The sequence below is a fragment of the Oryctolagus cuniculus genome, chromosome 15 (assembly GCF_964237555.1).
Source record: "Oryctolagus cuniculus chromosome 15, mOryCun1.1, whole genome shotgun sequence".
Lineage (NCBI taxonomy): Eukaryota > Metazoa > Chordata > Mammalia > Lagomorpha > Leporidae > Oryctolagus > Oryctolagus cuniculus.
The window spans coordinates 78,039,045-78,057,843 of NC_091446.1; the positions used below are offsets into that span (position 1 = coordinate 78,039,045).

At 55.8% G+C, this 18,799-nt stretch overlaps 1 protein-coding gene across 7 annotated transcripts in view; it reads left to right on the top strand.

The window, feature by feature from the left end:
• The window catches only part of LDB3 (LIM domain binding 3), a 62,226-nt gene that overhangs the window by 30,140 nt on the left and 13,287 nt on the right, over positions 1-18,799 (top strand). For 4 of the 7 annotated variants that reach the window (XM_070057993.1, XM_002718354.5, XM_002718351.5 and 1 more), the window contains 4 exons: positions 5,112-5,257; positions 12,697-13,117; positions 14,479-14,659; positions 15,181-15,301. In XM_070057993.1, coding sequence (XP_069914094.1) covers positions 5,112-5,257; positions 12,697-13,117; positions 14,479-14,659; positions 15,181-15,301 — 869 coding nt within the window. Of the gene's footprint in view, positions 1-1,646; positions 1,812-5,111; positions 5,258-12,696; positions 13,118-14,478; positions 14,660-15,180; positions 15,302-18,799 lie in introns of all 7 variants that reach the window. The other 3 variants (XM_002718353.5, XM_002718349.5, XM_002718350.5) reach the window with 1 other exon arrangement.

The following is an 18,799-nucleotide window of genomic DNA, read 5'->3' on the forward strand; positions in this document are numbered from 1 at the left end:
GTCAGTTCCTGCTGCCCCTATGGAGATCTGGGACATAGAAACATCACTGAGCAATTGAATTCTCTCAGTTTCTGTTCCCTCATCTGTTAAGTGGAGTCCTTACTCCTCACATCTGAGGGCTGGTGTGAGAAATTCACAGGGCAGTGTCAGGCTTAGCGAGGGCAGTAAATGGATGACGTAAGAGACCCCCAGGGGAAGGCAGCTCCTACCTCGGGGAGGTCCATTTCTCCCCTTGCTATTGTTGCAAATGATACAAATCCAAGGACAGAGAATGTACACTTCCTTTTAAAAATGTGTTCATTTATTTATTTGAAAGACAGTAAGATAGACAGAGCTCCTGTGTGCTGGTCCCCTCCCCAGATGCCCACAAAGGCTGGGGCTGGCCTGGGGTGAGAGCTGGGTGTCTCCCTTATGGGTGGTAGGAACCCAGTAACTTGAGCCATCACCACTGCTTCTCACAGTCTGCACTAGCAGGAAGCTGGAGTCAGGAGTAGGAGCTGGGACTCAAAGCCAGGGACTCCAGTGTGGGACAGCGAGGCTCAGCACCTGCTCCCAGTATCTGTATTTCTTTCCTGTCCTGTAATTTAATTTTTGTTCTCTGCCCCCCCACTTCACAGGTAGCAAATCTAACCCCATCAGCCCAGGCTCTGGCTGCTCTTGTCTTCCTGGAGTGGTTCAGGGGATTCTACGTGCACAGAGTGCCAAGGCATTGGGGGTGGGGGTGTGTGGGCGTCTGGTTCTCGGTCACGGTCTATCGGTACCACATCCGAACATGCTGGTCTACACTGGCAGAGCACTCACCTCTCTTGTGCTCAATGATAAGGCCTTTCAGGTCTGCAAGGGTTCTTTGCCATGTCCATGTTGCCCTTGAATGTGTGGGAAACCCCGCACAGTGCCCAGGCCACATGGCGGCGTGGGATCCTTGGGCTATGTGAAGACTGGCCCCTCACCAGGGGGCATGGAGAACGCTTGGGTCCTGCTGCTTCCCCATGGTTTATCCCAGAACAACACAGGTGCCTCTCTCTTGAATCCCATGCCCCTCACTGTCCCCTTCCAGCTCTGATAACCTTGATCTGCCTGGTGTGGCAGCCCTCATCCATCTTGCACATACAGTGTCAGTGCCCTGAGTCTTTCTGAGCCTCAAGTTCAGGTTCTCAGAGCTCCAGAGCCTAAGCCCTAGACACTCAAATGCTCGCCTCTGCTCTGTTTGCTATTTCATCCCTCCCCAGAGGCAATGGATGCCCCTGGCTGAGCTGAGGGGGATGAAAGGAAGAGGAAAACAGAACCAGGAGGCACCTGGCTGATGATCCAACCTACTTTCTCCGTTGCGCTGTGTTTTGCTGGAAAAGAAGCATGAGCAAGCTCAGAAACTCCGGGAGAGGAAAACACCTCCTGGAAGGAGAATGCTCTTCTGTGGTCTGAGCTTGCCCTCCTGGGCTGCTGGATGAGCTCCGGACTGGACCCTGGAGGACACCCCCTCTCCGGAGGCTCCTGCACTATGCAGCACCCACGGCACTTCCTGCCCAGCCTGCCTCTGCTAAGTTCAGCCGCCTCCATGCAGAGGGGGTTCCTCGCAGGGTTTTGGGACCCCGTGGGGGTCTCAAGGGCCCGCTTGACCTGTTGTCTTTTTCGGTCCGCCTCATCAGCACCCCCATTGAGCATGCTCCAGTGTGCACCAGCCAGGCCGCCACCCCGCTGTTGCCTGCTTCTGCCCAGCCGCCTGCTGCCGCCTCTCCCAGCACAGCCTCGCCGCCCCTGGCTGCAGCCGCGGCCCATGCAGCCCCTGCCTCAAGCCCTGCGGACAGTCCAAGGTAACTGGCCCACAGGTGCCAGCCATGACTGCGAGGACGGGGGACAGGAGAGGCCCTGTCCTGGGATCTTGCCCTGCCTACCAGGGGCATACACTGCAGTGAGAGAGGTAAAAGCCCCCCCCCCCCATACACACAAACACACACACACACATACACACACATGCACACACACACACACTGAGTTAGATTTAAAAAGGGGAATGTATGCAAAGTTCCTGTTGCTGGATCTGATGAAAGAAAATCAAAGTCATCCCTGGGGGAATCATGGGTGGCTCCGTGGAAGAGGGTGCCTTGATCTGGACACAGAAGGCAGGTCAGGTTTGGTCCGCTGGAGTTCAGCCACTAACTTGCCCACCTCCTCTATACTTTCTTCTCTCAATGAAGAAGCGTGTTAGCGCCAAAGGCACCTGCTGTAGTGGAATTCAGTTTCTGCTCCACCCCTCACTGTCTGTGACCTCCTTATGACAGGGACCTTACCTCCCTGAAGCCTGGGTCCTCATCTGTTAGGATGTTTAACACAACACCTATCACGCAGGCTCATGATAGAGAAGACACGCATAAGCACCTAGCCCAGGCAAAGGGCAAAAGGACCTGGAGGGGCTGCATCCCAACTGCCCTCCCGGATACCTGGCAAGGTAGGGTACCTGCTGAAGGTGGGGAGCAGGTGCAGGGTAGTCCGAGGCAGACTGGACAGGTCACAGGTCACTCTGGAGCAGCTAGGTGGTGGCACCGCTAGGGCTGCCTGCCCAGCTCTCTTTCTGGGCTTCCCGGGAGAACCATCTAGTTGGTGTTCAGGGTCAGAGGCCAGCTTCCCCTGCCTGCAGGCATGGCCTGGGGAGGAGTGTGTCTCTGGGTCAGGGTGCATGGGTCCGTGGTGCAGCCTGAGGCAGGACTGAGCTGAGCGGTGGCCTGCAGGTCTCCCTGCGGCCCTTCCATTCCCAGGCTTCACAATGACCCATGGAGTGCCCAGCCCAGTCTTTCCCCAGTGCAACTAAAGCCTCAGAGGTGAGCTTAGCCTTAGGCCTCCAGGTTTTATGCCAGTTTCCTGGGGGCATTTAGCAAGTTGCTTCACATAGGGGCCTTGCTATCCTGCACAGAGAAGAAACATCGGAGAGGCTGAGAAATGCGGCTGTTGTTGGGTGGAAAGAAACCACCCAATTTGAATAGAGGTGCAGCAGATGCTAGGGCCACAACCTTTGCTTGTGGCAGGCTCCAGCACCAGCTCCAGGCCTCCATGTCCTGGCCTGCCTGCAACATAGCCCTTGGAACACCCTCAACAGGTCAAGTCCTTCTCCCGCTTTGCCTTGGCATGAGGGCTGCGACCTGTGTAGAACTTGAGGACACTGGACTGGAGCGAAGGGGCCAAGGAGCCCTATCCCGAACCCAGCTACCTCCCTCCCTTTGCACCTCTCTACCTCCCTCCCTCCTCTAGCTGGAGCTGGAGGGAGCCCACTAGAGGCAACTGGCCACCCAGTCTTTCACCAGGGGATGGTTTCTGGATTCTTGCTGGATGTCTGCAGTCTCTGCCTCCTCTCCCAGAACCAGTCCCTGACACAGAACCATTAGCTCAGACCCTTCTGACCCCAGGCCTTCCCACTGGGCACCTCTAGGGACACCCTTCTGTTGAGGCCCCCTACTCCACTGGTCTGTCCACAAAACAGCAGGAGGCCCAGGGAGGTGGGACAATGCCCCACTGCAACAGAAACTTGGCAGATTGACAAGGCGAGTGTGTTTGGCCCCCGGGTGTGGGACACGGGCTCCCTGGGGCTTATGTTACCTTTGCTTTGTCTAGGGCAGCCCCGCAGGCCCCTCTGTGTCCACTCAGGAGCTTGGTGGTAGGTTCCTATCCTGGAGCCACCCAACTCTCAGAGTCCCTGACAGGAAGGCACACCCTCATCTTACGACTCTGCCCCCCAGGGCCCATGGGGAATGAACACAAAGAAGGCGGGAAGCTGGAAACCGTGGGCTGGGAAGGAGGGCGGTATATGGGGGGTCTTCAAAAAGTTGGTGGAAAATGTATATTATGACAAAAAGTTACGTATGCATTTAGCAATTGTTTGTACTGAAACAAACTTATCCTTTAATTCCACTTTTTTTCCACCAACTTTTGGAAATTCCCTCCTTTTTGCAGGTCTGCCTTTCTCCTGTGCTCCCACCAATGACCCATTGGTCCTGGGTGTGGGTGGTCACGTGGCCCCAGTGGCATCTGAAGGAAGCAGGGCCCCACAGGTCCCACACCCAGAAGGGTTTGAGTTCTGTAAGGTGTGCATTCATTTTACACCAAGGAAGGAGTTTCAGAAACAAAAGAAATTGGGAAACACTGGGTCAGCCAAAGTTAACTGAACTCCAGGGGTTCTCAGAGCTGTCTGCTCTCTGAGAGGTCAAGTACAACATTTTCTGAGGCCAATGAACTAGACACTTAAAAACATTTAGGTTTATTGGAGACGCAGATGCAGACAGACACACACAGGGTAAAGGGATAGAGTGCTCTCATCTGCTGGGCCACTCCCCAAATTCCTGGGGGGTACAGGAACTCAACCCAGATCTCCCATGCTCCCATGTGGACAGCAGGGAGCCAACTACTTGAGCCATCACCACTGCCTCCCAGGGTGTACATTAGCAGGAAGCTGGTGTCTGGGGCCAGAGCTGGGTATGGAACACATGCAGTTGGATTAAGGTGTGGGTGTCTTACCTGCTAGGGCAAATGCCCACCCCTAGGACACCACTTCCCCCCATTTCTGTGTTTCCATAGTCCCCGGATCACAATGGGGAGGGGCTGCTTTATGCCCCCTCGACAGTTATCGGTGGGAGGAGGGTGGCGGGAATTTGGTATGGAAGAGGGCGCCAGACCTCCTGGCTTTCCGTGAGCCTCCCTGGAGCATTCTTGCCTAGAAACCTGAGACTTGGTGGGGTTACTATAGAAAGAGGCTGTCAGAGGAGGCTGGAGGGTCTGAAGCCCTAGTGTGGCTGTGAGCGCCTCCCTCCCTCTCTGTCCTGCCCTGGGCCCTTCCACAGCCCCACCTGGGCAGTGTCTCCCATGGGGGTGCTGGGCTCTCTGTGTGTTCTCGCATCTGCCTTGTTGCATGCCTCCTTCTCTCCAAGGGCAGGTGCACGAGCCACTTAAAGAGAACCTCCTCCCCTCCAAGACTCCAGGCCTTTCCTCCCCAGGGACACCTGGGTCAGCTTTCTCCCTCACAGCGGCTCCTGAAGATCAGGGAGCCAACCTGTCATGGCTGCTGGCCCAGGGCCCCCTGGGGCCATCCTTCTTGCTGTAACTCTCCCTCCTCCCCTTGGTTCCAGGCCCCAGGCCTCTGCCTATGGCCACACAGCAGCTGCCTCTCCAGCACCTGCCACCCATACCAGCTACAGCGAGGGCCCAGCTGCCCCTGCACCCAAGCCCCGGGTCGTCACCACTGCCAGCATCCGGCCATCTGTCTACCAGCCAGGTGAGATGCCGGGCGGGAGGGAGCGCGGATCCCTAGAGGATGGTGGTCCGTGAGGTCCTTAGAGCGAGGCTCAGCAGCCCTCCTTCCCCCAGCTGAGAGCCAGAACCCAGGGAGCCCGCATCTACCCTTGGGGAGACAGGCGGGCAGTGCCAGGTGGGGCTGCAGCCTCCTGGCTGTTAGGAAGAGGATGCTCCTGGCTGGAGACTTCCAGACTCCGGGTGAGACAAGAGAGGGTTTAGAGGGAAATCGCTGCTGTCCCCAGTCGGTCTTGCTCAAGCCAGAGTTACAGGCAGCTATGATAAACAGGCTGTGGGTTTTGGACACCCTCTGACGTCACAGCAAGACCCTGGGCAAGCTGCTAAGCTGTCTGATCTGTGGCTTCTTTGCCTGAGATGGGATAACCCAAGACAGGTGTCATAAAGCTCAAGCAGGCCAGCCCTGGCACCACGGGCAGAGCTCACTGGCTGGCTGTTCTGTCTCTCTGGGCCACCCTCTCTCTCACAGGGACAAGGACTCATACCCATGTCGCCTGCTTGGTAGGCCAAGTTGGGCCTGCTTTGCAGAGCCCAGGGGTAATTCCAAGGCTGGCATGCAGAACACCCTGCCCTCCCAGCTGGTATTCAAGGCAGCTGAGGGTCTTCAGCAGGTGTTTTCCCAGGTTGGGGGAAGGTGGCAGGCCCTGGTCTGCAGCTGGGGCCCACAGCAGGGCTCCCAGCACCCAGGCCCTGAGTTCGCTCTGCAGCCCCCCCAGCCCCTCCTTTACACTGGACGGACACCAGGAGGGCATAGGGCTGTGGTGCAGTTCCTCTGTTGTGTGCCTTTGACTCAGGCCTGGTACAGAGGAGACTGCTCAGCACCAGCGCGGAGAATGAGGGAGCAAACTGCCAGCGAAGAACACACAGTTGCAGAGGGGACAACTGCAAACGGGCTGTGAGCTGTGCATACTTGTGTATACTTGGAGCCAAAGTGTCACAGGGACCCAGAGTGCTCCCCTGGTTCTCGTTCCACTGATGGGTGAGCCATTATACTTCAGTATACGAGGGGCCTTCTACAAATTGATGGAAAATCAGTATCCTGAAAACACTAGCACAAATTTCTTAAAAAAAAAAAAAAATGTAGGGGCCGGCGCTGCGGCTCAGTAGGCTAATCCTCCGCCTTGCGGCACTGGCACACCGGGTTCTAGTCCCGGTCGGGGCACCAGATTCTGTCCCGGTTGCCCCTCTTCCAGGCCAGCTCTCTGCTGTGGCCAGGGAGTGCAGTGGAGGATGGCCCAAGTCCTTGGGCCCTGCACCCATGGGAGACCAGGATAAGTACCTGGCTCCTGCCATCGGATCAGCGTGGTGCGCCGGCCACAGCGTGCCAGCTGCGGCGGCCATTGGAGGGTGAACCAACGGCAAAGGAAGACCTTTCTCTCTGTCTCTCTCACTGTCCACTCTGCCTGTCAAAAAAAAAAAAAAAAATGTAGGGGCTGGTGCTGTGGCGTAGTGGGTAAAGCTATTGCCTGCAGTGCCAACATCCCATATGGGGACCAGTTCAAGTCCCAGCTGCTCCGTTTCCCATCCAGCTCTCTGCTATGGCCTGGGAAAGCAGTAGAAGATGGCCCAAGTCCTTGCGCCCCTGCACCTGTGTGGGAGATCCAAAGGAAGCTCCTGGCTCCTGGCTTCAGATTGGCTCAGCTCCAGCTGTTGCAGCCCTCTGGGGAGTGAACCAATGGATGGAAAACCTCTTGCACGCCCTCTCTCTCTCTCTCTGCTCCTGCCTCTCTGTAATTCTGCCTTTCAAATAAAATAATTAAATCTTTTAAAAAAATTTATTTTATTTGAAAGGCACAGTTAGAGAGAGAGAGTGAGAGACAGAAAGGGAGACTTTCTGTCTGCTGGTTCACACACCAGATGACCCCAGTGGCTGGCTCTGGGCCAGGCTGAAGCCAGGAGCCAGGAGCTTCATCCGGGTCTCCCACATGTGTGCAGTCTTGGGCCACCTTCTGCTGATTTTCCCAGGCCATTAGCTGGGTGCCGGACTGGAAGTGGAGCAGCTGGGACTCAAACTGGCACCACTTGGGATGCCGGTGTCACAGGCAGGAGTGTCACAGTCTACACCACCATGCTGGCTCCTAGGCATTAATTTCAAAAGTTTTTTGCACCCAAATAAACTTATCTTTTAGTTTCATTTTTCAGCAAACTTTCACAAGTACCCTCCTATCTATTTTTACAGCCATCTTGAATTTCTAGAAAGCAGCAGATTTTCCACTTAGCTGTGAGACAGGTATTTCATTCCCTTCCAAAGGGTCCTGCATCTAATTTCTAACTAACTGCTCCAGTCTATCCCTGAGCAGTTTTAGGTTTAGCCCGACTGAGGACACACATTTCCCGAATGTTCCCCGCCCTAACCACCCGCGTGGCCTCTCCACCAGACCTACACGAGGTAAAGGCCATGCTATCGGAGGTCAGCCAGGGCAGGGGGAGAGGGAGGGCCTCTGCTTGTCTCTCTGAGCCTGAGAGCTGGCCCAGCAGCCGTGGGCTGGACTGAGGAGCACTCCTGCCGAGGCGCAGGGGGAGGCCGCGGGAGCGCGTCCCAGTGGCTGGAGCAGGGGACACACCAGGGACACCCGCCTGGGGGTTCACACCTGCTTTCTGCGAATGCGCAGTCTCCAAGCACCGTGCCTGGCCCACAGGAGGTACCCTCCTGTCCCTTCAAGGGCAAGGACAGGGAGGCTGCACCTCCGCGGCAGGGGGTGGCATTGTGGACTGGGGGCTGCAAGGGCAAAACCTCCACGGGTGCCAGCGGGCGCCAAGGGCAGACCGCGCGCACGGCAGGGAGGGTGGAAAGCGGTGTGGATTCGTCGCCTCGGAAGCCATTCATTTCCGTTGGGCCTGGCCCGGGGTAGGCCCTTCCGGGGCGCGTCCGCCCGTGCCGCCGGGCTGTGCTCGGCAGGCCCGCCAGGGGGCGGCACTGCTCCGGGGTGCGCGGCCGGGCCCGCCCTGCGCCTTTGGCCTCCTCCTCCCCAGGCGGGCGAGACGTGCCGGAGCCGCGGGCCTCCGCGCCGTTCCCAGGCCGCGCAGACGTTAACTCATTCCTGCCTGCAGGGAAGGGGGCGGCCTGCCTCCACCTCCCTCGCCCGGGGAGGCCCGAGCGCCGGCTCTGCGCCCGGCGCCTTCCCCTCCGCCGCCCTTGGAGGCCACACGGTCCCCTCAGCGCGGCCCGGAGCGCCCGGCCGCCGCTCCCCGCGGGGCCTCCTCCGGGCTGAGGGTGGCGTGCGCGGCACGGGTCTTATCGCTGGCGCCGGGCCGGGGCGGCCGCTCCCCGCGACACCTGGGGCCCGGGAGGGATGGGCGGGCGGCGGCGGCGCGGGGGCCGGGCCAGCCTCGCCGCGGGTGGCGGGGCCTCTGCGCGCGGGGCGGCCACGTCGGCCCGCGGGCCGGGCCCGGGAGTGAGTCAGAAATCACCTTGTTTAATTACACATTGCCGAGCCCGCCGAGTGCGATAGGGGCCTTTTGAACTTGCTAATTAGAGATGAAATATCGCCTTCTAATTTGGACGGGCTTCATTCCGTCACGCAGAAATAGCAACAGCCCCGGGGCTCCGCGAGAGGGGCTCGCACGACCCATGCTGGGGGCCTAGGGGGCCGGGCCTCACAAGGTGGGGAAGGCCCAGCTCGGGTGGGTACAGCGCCGGGCCAGGAAGCAGCCAATCCGGGATTCCGGCCTGTCCCTGGCAGACCTTGGTGTTAGGACAGGGGAGTGGACCTGGGAGGCGAGGTGGGCAGGGCCAGCAATTTGCAAGGGGCCACCTCAAGTCTGTCCTGCTGGCCCGGGGAGTGGTTAGGCAGAGACTTGGACGGGCGCCGCTGCCTGGACTCCCGTTCCAGCTACAGATCCCTGTGGACGGCTCTGAGGCGGTCACTTCGCCTCTGCTGGCCCTAGCTCCACATCTGTGAAATGCGCTTGCAAATAGTAGGTGTGGTGAAGCCCACAGAGGGGCTGAAGTGTGTGGGCTGTCGCTGCTCAGTAGCCACCGTGTTGATTAGAAAGAAATGGTCCAGAGGCCATATTTTTAAAATTCTTTATTTTTTAAAAAAGATTATTTATTTGAAAGGCAGAGTGACAGAGACACAGAGAGTCAGATCTGTTTCACTCCTCAAATGGCAGCAACGGCTGAAGCCGGGCCCATCCAGAGCCAGGAGCTTCTTCTGGGTCTCCCAACTGGGTGCAAGGCCCCAAGCACTTGGGCCATCCTCTGCTGCTTTTCCAGGCCGTTGGCAGGGAGCGGGACTGGAAGTGGAGCAGCCTGGACTCGAACCTGCGTGCATATGAGATACCGGTGCCTTTATCCGCTTCGCCACGGCGCCAGCCCTGCCATATTTATTTTATTTTATTTATTTATTTTTGACAGGCAGAGTGGACAGTGAGAGAGAGAGACAGAGAGAGAGAAAGGTCTTCCTTTGCCGTTGGTTCACCCTCCAATGGCCACCGCGGCCGGCGCGCTGCAGCCAGCGCACCGCGCTGATCCGATGGCAGGAGCCAGGTACTTATCCTGGTCTCCCATGGGGTGCAGGGCCCAAGTACTTGGGCCATCCTCCACTGCACTCCCTGGCCACAGCAGAGAGCTGGCCTGGAAGAGGGGCAACTGGGACAGAATCCGGTGCCCCGACCGGGACTAGAACCCGGTGTGCCAGCGCCACAGGCGGAGGATTAGCCAAGTGAGCTGCGGCGCCGGCCGCCCTGCCATATTTCTTAAAAGCAAAAGAAAGCTCAGACCATGAACTTTTCATGTGTTTTTATTTAACCCAATATATTCAAAATATCACTTCCACGTCTGATCAGTGTAAAATCATTACTAATGAGATGTTTTATATTCCTGTCTGGTGCTGAGTCTTCACTGTGCGGTATGCATTTCACACTTCATAGCACTAACCGCATTTCAAGAGCTCAGCAGCCACAAAGGGCTGTGGATTAGACAGCGCAGGATTAGGGTGTTTGTTCTTAATCCTTTTTTTGCGGAGAACTGCGCCTCACTGAGAAACGTCAAAAGTCCCCTTGATCTGTAGCAAGGAGGGGGAAGCTGTTCTGGGCCACCTCCCACTATCCCCAGTCCTTTCAGTTCCCAGAATTACCCCTGCCCCAGCAGTTTAAGACCCTCTGCTTCTGCTGTGAGCACTAGGGAGCTGTGCCAGGTTCTTAGTGAGGGCGAAACCGTTGACACTTCAAAATGGGGTTTCACAGCTTTACAAAATGCATGCACTATGTCACTCCAGTCAGTCCCCACCACACCCTGTGGGCGGGCAGGGGTGTCATACATTCCATCAGTGTTGAGTTATCTGACTTGAGGGTGTCACATCCCACCCCTCTCCCACAGTCTACCTGGTGACCACCAGGCCCTGGGGTGAGCTGGCAGCTTTACCAACCCCACTCACATTTAGCGACACATTATGCCAGGTACTAGGATCGGCACTTTATATATTATATGTATATATTATATACACATATATGTATATATATTAATTTAAAAATGTTTTTATTTGAAAGGAAGAATGACAGAGGAGAGAGAGAGAGAGAGATCTTCCATCCACTGGTTCACTCCCCCAAATGCTTATAAGAGTCAGGGCTGAATCAGGCCAAAGCTAGGAACCAGGAACTCCATCTGGATCTCTGGAATGGCTGGCAGGGACTCAAGTACTTGGGCCATCATCTGCTTGCCGCCTGCCAGGGTGTGCATTAGCAGGAAGTTGGGTGGGAAGCCAGGGAAGTTGGGACAGAAGCCAGGCACTCCTGTATGGGCTGCAGGGGTCGCAAGCGATGGCTTCAATTGCTGTGCCACAACATTCACCCCAGCACTGTGTTTCTCATTTCCCCTTCATCCTCATAATAACCCTGCGAGGTCCTAAGAATTATTGTTGCCTCAGGGAACTGAGGCCTGGAGAGGCTGCAGTACTTGCCTGAGTGTATACAGCCGGTACGACTGTGCTGCATGCCTGGGAATGGGGGCTCCTGTTGATGGTGACCCCTTGATGACATGGTGCATGGGGGTTTCTTTACAGGGGCAGCTGGGAGCTGGAGAGAATGCTTGGAGAGTCCCAGGCTGCCCCTTCCTGGCTCTGAGCCCCAGTGACCTCACAGGTGAAGGGGATAATGTGAGGACTGACTCAGACGATCCATTATGTGCCTAGCCCACCCATTAGTAAGTGCGAGGAAGATTCCTTAGGGAGAAGGTTTCACCTCTGGCCTAGGGTGGCTCCGGGGCAGGGCTGGGGAGGGTTTTTCCCCTTCACACCCCCAGACCCGTGATTCCCAGCTCTGAAGCGTGAGTCAACTAGGAACAGAAAGTACAGAGTTGGAGCAGCAGGCCAAGGGTCACCCAGAGGGAGACGACAGGTAGGGCCGCGGTCTTGAGCCCTGCAGAAGGGCTTTCCTCCTCAGGAAGGCCCAGTAGGGGCTGCCTTGGCACAGTCCACATGCCCAGGCCAGGCTAAGGGGCAGGGGTGGGAAGCTGCCCCCGTGCTTCCCCAGGGAGGGAGAAGGAGGGCTCCTTTGGAAGCTGTGGGCTGGGGCGGGGCTGCTGGCACCTGCTGCGATGGAGGAGGAGGCCGGCTGGGTGATGAGCGGGGTGGGGGGAGCAGCGGGGTCTGCCCAGCTGGCCTCACACTGGGAGGCGGCAGAGTGTTCAGAAAGTTGGGTTTTGAGGACCCAGATCTGAGAGGGCTCTGGTTAGCGGCTGCAGCACCCGTTCTGTCCTGGGATCCCCAAAAGAGCTTCCTCTCTCAAGTAGCAGGAGGGACCCAGCCCTGGCTTCCACAGCAGCCTCAGGCGGTCGCTCAGATACACTGTCGGTGTCTACCAAGGGGATATGGGGAAGCAGGGTTCCCCCAGACGCAGTGTCTCCACCCAGGCTAGCTCCCTGATCAAACCAAGATGGAACCTGCACCACTACCACCACAACCCCCCCCCACCCTCAACCCCATGCAAATCGAGTCAACCTGTATGATTCAAGAAAGTGATGGTAGCTAAACCTGAACCTGAAACCCCAGTTGTGGGGGGCCAGCTGCTTGGTCCCCACATCTGGCCTAGATCCAGGCCCAGCAAATGCATTTCTGGGACAAATCACTGGTCAGAGAGCGACTGCAGAGCATCCTCCAGTCAAGGCCGAACTGACCCACTCCCACTCCCACCCACTCCCCTCTCCTGCAGGCCGGGGGCAGGCAGCCCTGCCCACATGGATGTGTATAGCTGCGTCGCCCAGCCTCCCCTCCCTTCCTCCAAGCCCGCTTCCTCCCTGGGCAGGCCTGCACCTGATCTTCCCCATCCCTGGACACCCAGAAGTTCAGGGACGTGTCTCCCTGAAACACTGGAATCCTACTGCTCTTTGCAGCTCTATCTGGGGGAAGAAGAAGTGGGGGGTATGGATTCCTGATGCATTTTTCTTCTGGTCTTTTTGGTTTGCAGTGCCTGCACCTACCTACAGCCCGTCGCCAGGAGCCAGTTACAGTCCAGCCCCCTACACTCCTTCACCTGCCCCTTCCTATACCCCCTCCCCTGCCCCCACCTACTCCCCTTCCCCAGCACCCACCTACACCCCCTCACCTGCCCCCAACTATAACCCTTCACCCTCAGCGGCCTACAGTGGGGGTCCCACGGAAGCTACCAGCCGGCCCCCCTGGGTGACAGATGACAGCTTCTCTCAGAAGTTCGCCCCTGGCAAGACCACTACCACTGTCAGCAAGCAGACCCTGCCACGGGGGGCCCCAGCCTACACCCCGGCAGGGCCCCAGGTGTCCCCTCTCGCCAGGGGCACCGTCCAGAGGGCTGAGCGCTTCCCAGCCAGCAGCCGAACTCCACTCTGTGGCCACTGCAACAGCATCATCCGGTATGTCCTGCTGTGTCCTGGGTGACGTGGGGAAGGCAGGGGTGTGGATGCTCGCCCATGGCAGAGAGGGAGGGGAGGTACAGGATTCAGGAGGGAGCTGCAGGCATGTCCCTCCTGCACTGTCTGGGCTGACCTCTCTGAGCTTAAGGGGTCAGGCCACCCACGTGAGGCCCATGTCCCTGCGGGGTTGGGAGGGCCCCATGAGGTCAGTTGGGAAAACTCCAGTATGGTACCTATGCCAGGAGCTACCCCTTGGGCTAAGGCCGGGTGCTGGGAATCTGGAGGCTTATGGGACATGTTGCAAGCTGGCTGACACCATGGGTTTTGACCCAGCTTTCCTTTAGAGTGGCTACTGGGTCTTTCTTGGAGATAGGCCTGTGTGGCCCCAGAGCCTTGGTGGGTATCAGCCACACTGGAATGAAAGCAAGTCACTTCATGCTTAGAAGCCAGCAGTCGTGGACAGTGCTTGTTTGCATACTGTGTGTGTGTGTGTATGTGATGAGCTCATAGGTACACGGAAAATATGTTTATTTAAAATGAAAGTAGCACATCCTCATTAAAGAAGAAATAGACAATGCAGAAAAGTAAAAGCGAGGATACAAAAAATTTGCTCACCATCCCTACAACTACATGACCTACAACTAGACTCTGGTTTGTGTCCGGGTCCCCCACTTACCAGCCCTGTGGCCTCGGATGAGCTACTTAACCATGCAGAGTCTCAGTTTCCTTGCCTGAAAATGGGCACCATCATAGCACCCACTTCTTAGGGTTGTTGGGAGGGTGAAACACGTTAACAAATGCACAGTTCTTGCATTGTGCCTGGCACAGATAAACATGTAATCAGTGTTAGCTGTCAGCATCATTCTTTTTAAGATTTATTCATTTGAAAGGCAGAGTTATATATAGACAGATCTTCCATCTGCTGGTTTACTCCCCAAATGGCTTCAGTGGCTAGGGCTGAGCCACTGAAACCAGGAGCCTGGATCTCCATCCGGGTCTCCCACATGGGTGGCAAGGCCCCAAGTGCTTGGGCCATCATCCACTGCTTTCCCAGGCACATTAGTGGGATTGGAACTGGTGCTCATAAAGGATGCCAGCGTTGGCAGGGGGTGACTTAATCCTCTGCATGTTCATGCGTCACCTGCCATGGACAGGTGGGACTTGTTTCCTCGTTCTCTTTCCTATGATGCAACAGGGAACGCTTTTCTGCAGGGAGCTTTCTCGGACCCTCACAGCACTGCACTGAACAGTCACGATGTCAGAGTTACTCGGTGTTACGCGTGAACACTGCTGGGGTTCTTGAAATACCTGCTCCCAGGGTTTGGAGCTGCCTTGTTCACGGCTGCCCTCTGCTTCTCTAGGGGCCCTTTCCTCGTAGCCATGGGCCGCTCCTGGCACCCGGAGGAGTTCAACTGTGCCTACTGCAAGACCTCCCTGGCAGACGTGTGCTTTGTGGAGGAGCAGAACAACGTTTACTGTGAGCGGTGTTATGAGCAGTTCTTTGCCCCACTCTGCGCCAAGTGCAATGCCAAGATCATGGGGGTAAGCGACTCTGACCCTCATCTTTGCCCATCTCCCCCAACCAGCTTCTCCTCCTCCCCCAGGATTGTGAGTTCCCATTAGGAGGCCAAGAACAGAGAGAAAGCAACTCGGGCTCTGTCCTTAGAAGGGAGTCGTTCTGCCTCCAAAGAGCCAGGGATCAAATGAACTTGAAGCAAGAGATGATTATATGCCTGCACCACATGGCTTGTGAGATGTCTGCAGAGCGAGTTATTGCTTCATGGGCCTGACCTCACCACTCACCTGAATGCGGCCTTGCCCCTCCGTGCCCCTTTGGTCAAATGGCAGGAGTAAGCTGGACCTCTCGCCTGAGGTTTATGGGAGGACCAGGGATGACAGCTTTTGTGAGAAGGCATGGAACCTGGCACGTGGCCAGTCCTCTGCTGCCCCTGGGCCTTTTCTCAGCATGCCCAGGTCCTCTCCCTCGTGGGAGACTCAGGTGGTGGCCAGGGCCTGGAGGGGGAGGCCCTCCTTTCTGTCCTGAGCGCAGGCTCTTTCCCCAGGAAGTGATGCACGCCCTGCGGCAAACATGGCACACCACCTGCTTTGTGTGTGCGGCATGCAAGAAGCCTTTTGGGAACAGCCTCTTCCACATGGAAGACGGGGAGCCCTACTGCGAGAAAGGTAGGAACAGGGAGAAGCCCTGTAGTGACGGGGGTGGGGGTGGAGTTGGTGAGGGGGGACCCCCGCCTGGATCCAGCCGCACCCATTCGGCCCAGAAGCCCTTTGTTTCCGGAAGAGGGGTTTATTCTTGTTTTTGTTACATGCTGTAAGTTAACTAGGTCCCCTGCTCCCTTGAGTCCCTTTCCTGGGATGGGGGGCAGAGTCTCTGGCTTAGGGCTTACATGGATCACAAGTTGGCATCTTACAATGGCTCCGGGAACCTTTTGCAACATTTTGATCAGAGACCACCGGGTCTACTCGGAAAAGCCACGGTCCTAGGTCCTATTCTGAGCTCCTCTTCTGGCTGGCTTTGCAGCCCTGCATGAGTTACTGAACGTCTCTGAACCTCATGCTCCTCCCTGGTGAGCACCTGCCTTACAGAGCCGTGGCAAGCACGTGTGTAAAGCAGCCTGTGCCTGAAAGTCCCCCAACCCTGCTCCTGCTGTATTGGTCAGAATGCATGGTTCTGTAGGTTAGATTCCTGTCACTCCCTGAATTGAGGGTTTCTCTGGACCCTTCCATGCTGGCTGGTGTCTGATACTGCGGGGTAAATCACTGTCAATTCAGAGAGTTGGGGGTGCTGAGCATCGGCCTCTCACGCAGCCCTGTGTTCACAGCCTCCCTCTTTCAGAAGGGGCCCAGGCAACTCCAACACAGGGGAAATCAGCAGAGGGAAAGTGAGCAGCTGAGTATGAAGACTGACAGTTTGCAGTGTCTGGGGAACGAAGTTGAGGTCAGAAAGAGAAACACAGTTTACTTTAAATTCAGAACGGAGGAGTGAGTGTTGTGGAGCAGTGGGTTAAGCCACTGCCTGGGACGCCTGCATCCTAGGTCCACACCAGAATGCCTGGGATTGGGTGCCACCTCCAGTGCAGATCCAACTTCCTACTAATGCACCTTGGAGGCAGAGATGATGGCACAAGTACTTGGCTTCTGCCACCCACGTTGGAGACCTGGATGGCATGTCTAGATCCTGGCTTCAGCCTGGTTCAGCCCTGGCTATTTTGGCCATTTGTGCAGTGACCCAGTAGATGCAATATCTATTCTTCTTTTCTCTTTCTCCCTGACATTTTGCCTTTCAAATAAACAAATCTGCTGGTTCACTCCCCAAATGGTCACAACAGCCAATGCTGGGTCAGTCTGAAGCCAGAAGTTGGGAACTCCATTCTGATCTCCCACGTGGGTGCCAGGGACCCAACCACTTGGATCTTCATCCTCTGCCTTCCCAGGCACGTTAGCAAGGAGCTGGATTGGAAGCAGAGCAGCTGGAACTCAAACCTGTGTTCCAATATGAGATGCTGGTGTCGCAAGTGGTGGCTTAACCAGCTGTGCCGCAATGCCAGCCCCAATAAATAAACCTCAAATAAATCAGAAAGGAGGAGCCATTCCATTTCCTCAAGGGAAAAAGCAAGACAAAATAAAACTTTCTCCTCCTTATATATAGTAAACTACAACAGAAATTTCTTGGGTTCTTGTACTGGTGAATTTTCTCTTTAGCTCCAAAGTTAATTGAATGACTTGAAACAAGTCACTTAGTCACTCTGTGCCTCAGTTTACATATCTGTAAAAGGGAGAAGGTAACACTGTCTTATGAGTATATTGTGTTGATTGCAATTAACGAAAGTGCTAGTCTGTCAACACAGGTTGCTGTTAGTCATTTGCTAAAAGCACTGTGGAATTCCCATCGCTTGCCATGAGCCACAGTTGGTGTCTGAAGCTTAATGAAAGAATAACAGATGTCCAACATCGCCACCTCCTCTCTCTCGAGCACCCCCTAAAAACAATCAAGCTTCTCAGAAATGACATTTTGAGTAAGAAAGCGCAGGCAGGGGATGGCCTAGTGATACCCTGCCCTAGCCTACCTTCTGTCGCTCTAACAGAACTGCCGAGATTGGGTAATTTATACAGAAGAAAGGCTTATTTTATTTTTTATTTTTTATTTTTGACAGGCAGAGTGGACAGTGAGAGAGAGAGACAGAGAGAAAGGTCTTCCTTTGCCGTTGGTCCACCCTCCAATGGCCACCGCGGCCGGCGCGCTGCGGCCGGCGCACCGCGCTGATCCGATGGCAGGAGCCAGGAGCCAGGTGCTTTTCCTGGTCTCCCATGGGGTGCAGGGCCCAAGCACCTGGGCCATCCTCCACTGCACTCCCTGGCCACAGCAGAGAGCTGGCCTGGAAGAGGGGCAACCGGGACAGAATCCGGCGCCCCGACCGGGACTAGAACCCGGTGTGCCGGCGCCGCTAGGCGGAGGATTAGCCTAGTGAGCCGCGGCGCCGGCGAAAGGCTTATTTTTTAAAAAAGATTTATCTATTCACTTGAAAGTCAGAGTTACACACAGAGAGAAGGAGAGGCAGAGAGAGAGAGAGAAAGAGAGAGAGAGGGGTCTTCCATTCGCTGGTTCACTCCCCAATTGGCCACAATGGCCAGAGCTGCGCCAATCTGAAGCCAGGAGCCAGGAGCTTCTTCCAGGTCTCCTACGCGGGTGCAAGGGCCCAAGCACTTGGGTCATCTTCCACTGCTTTTCCAGGCCATAGCAGAGAGCTGGATTGGAAGTGGAGCAGCCAGGACTTGAACCAGAGCCCATATGGGATGCCAGCACTGCAGGTGGTGGCTTTACCCACTACACCACAGCGCCGGCCCCCCAAATATCTCTTTAAGACCCTACTTTCAGTTCTTATGGGTACATATCCAGAATAGGATTTCTAGCTCTTCTTGCAGCTCTGTTTTTTTGACTTTTCAAGATAACTGAACCATTTTCCATAGTGGTTGCATCATTTCATTTCAACAAGACACAAGAGTTCCAATTTCTCCACACCTTGCCAACATTTGTTACTGGTTCCTGTATCATATCATTTTTATCACTAATATGAAAGGTGCAGAAGGGAGTCCTTTTAAATCTGCAGACTGAGCCAGAGTGATAGCATCTAGGCTCAGAAGGACTTAAGTTGGCTGCAAGAAATGAGCTGACATTTTAATCTAAGATCTTCATGCAAATAAGAGAGGTGGGAGGGTCAGGCTCTCACATCTGGACCTGCACCCAGCAGTTCCCAAGCCTGCCAGGGCATCTCAATTACCCAGGGAGCTTTGAAAGTGAGAGAGGAGATAAATTCCCAGACCTATTCTCGATCTATAGAAGCAGAATTTTGTAGGGGCATCTTGCCCTGCCCGGGTGACTTTGATACCCAGTTAGGTTTGCGATGAGAAACGTTTCTGAAAGTGTGGACAGGACAAGCAGCATCCACATCACCTGAGAACTGGTTAGAAATGCAACTCTTTAGGCCCCACCCCAGAACTAGGGAATCAGAAACTCAGGGTGTGGAGGTCAGCAGCTGGGTCTTGAGAAACCCTCCACGGGATTCCAAGGTTTGAGAACCATTGCTCTAGAAAAACACCGAGCGCTCTTTCAGACAGAGCGTCTGTGACCTGATAGATGGAAAATCTTTTACAATAGCAATAAAA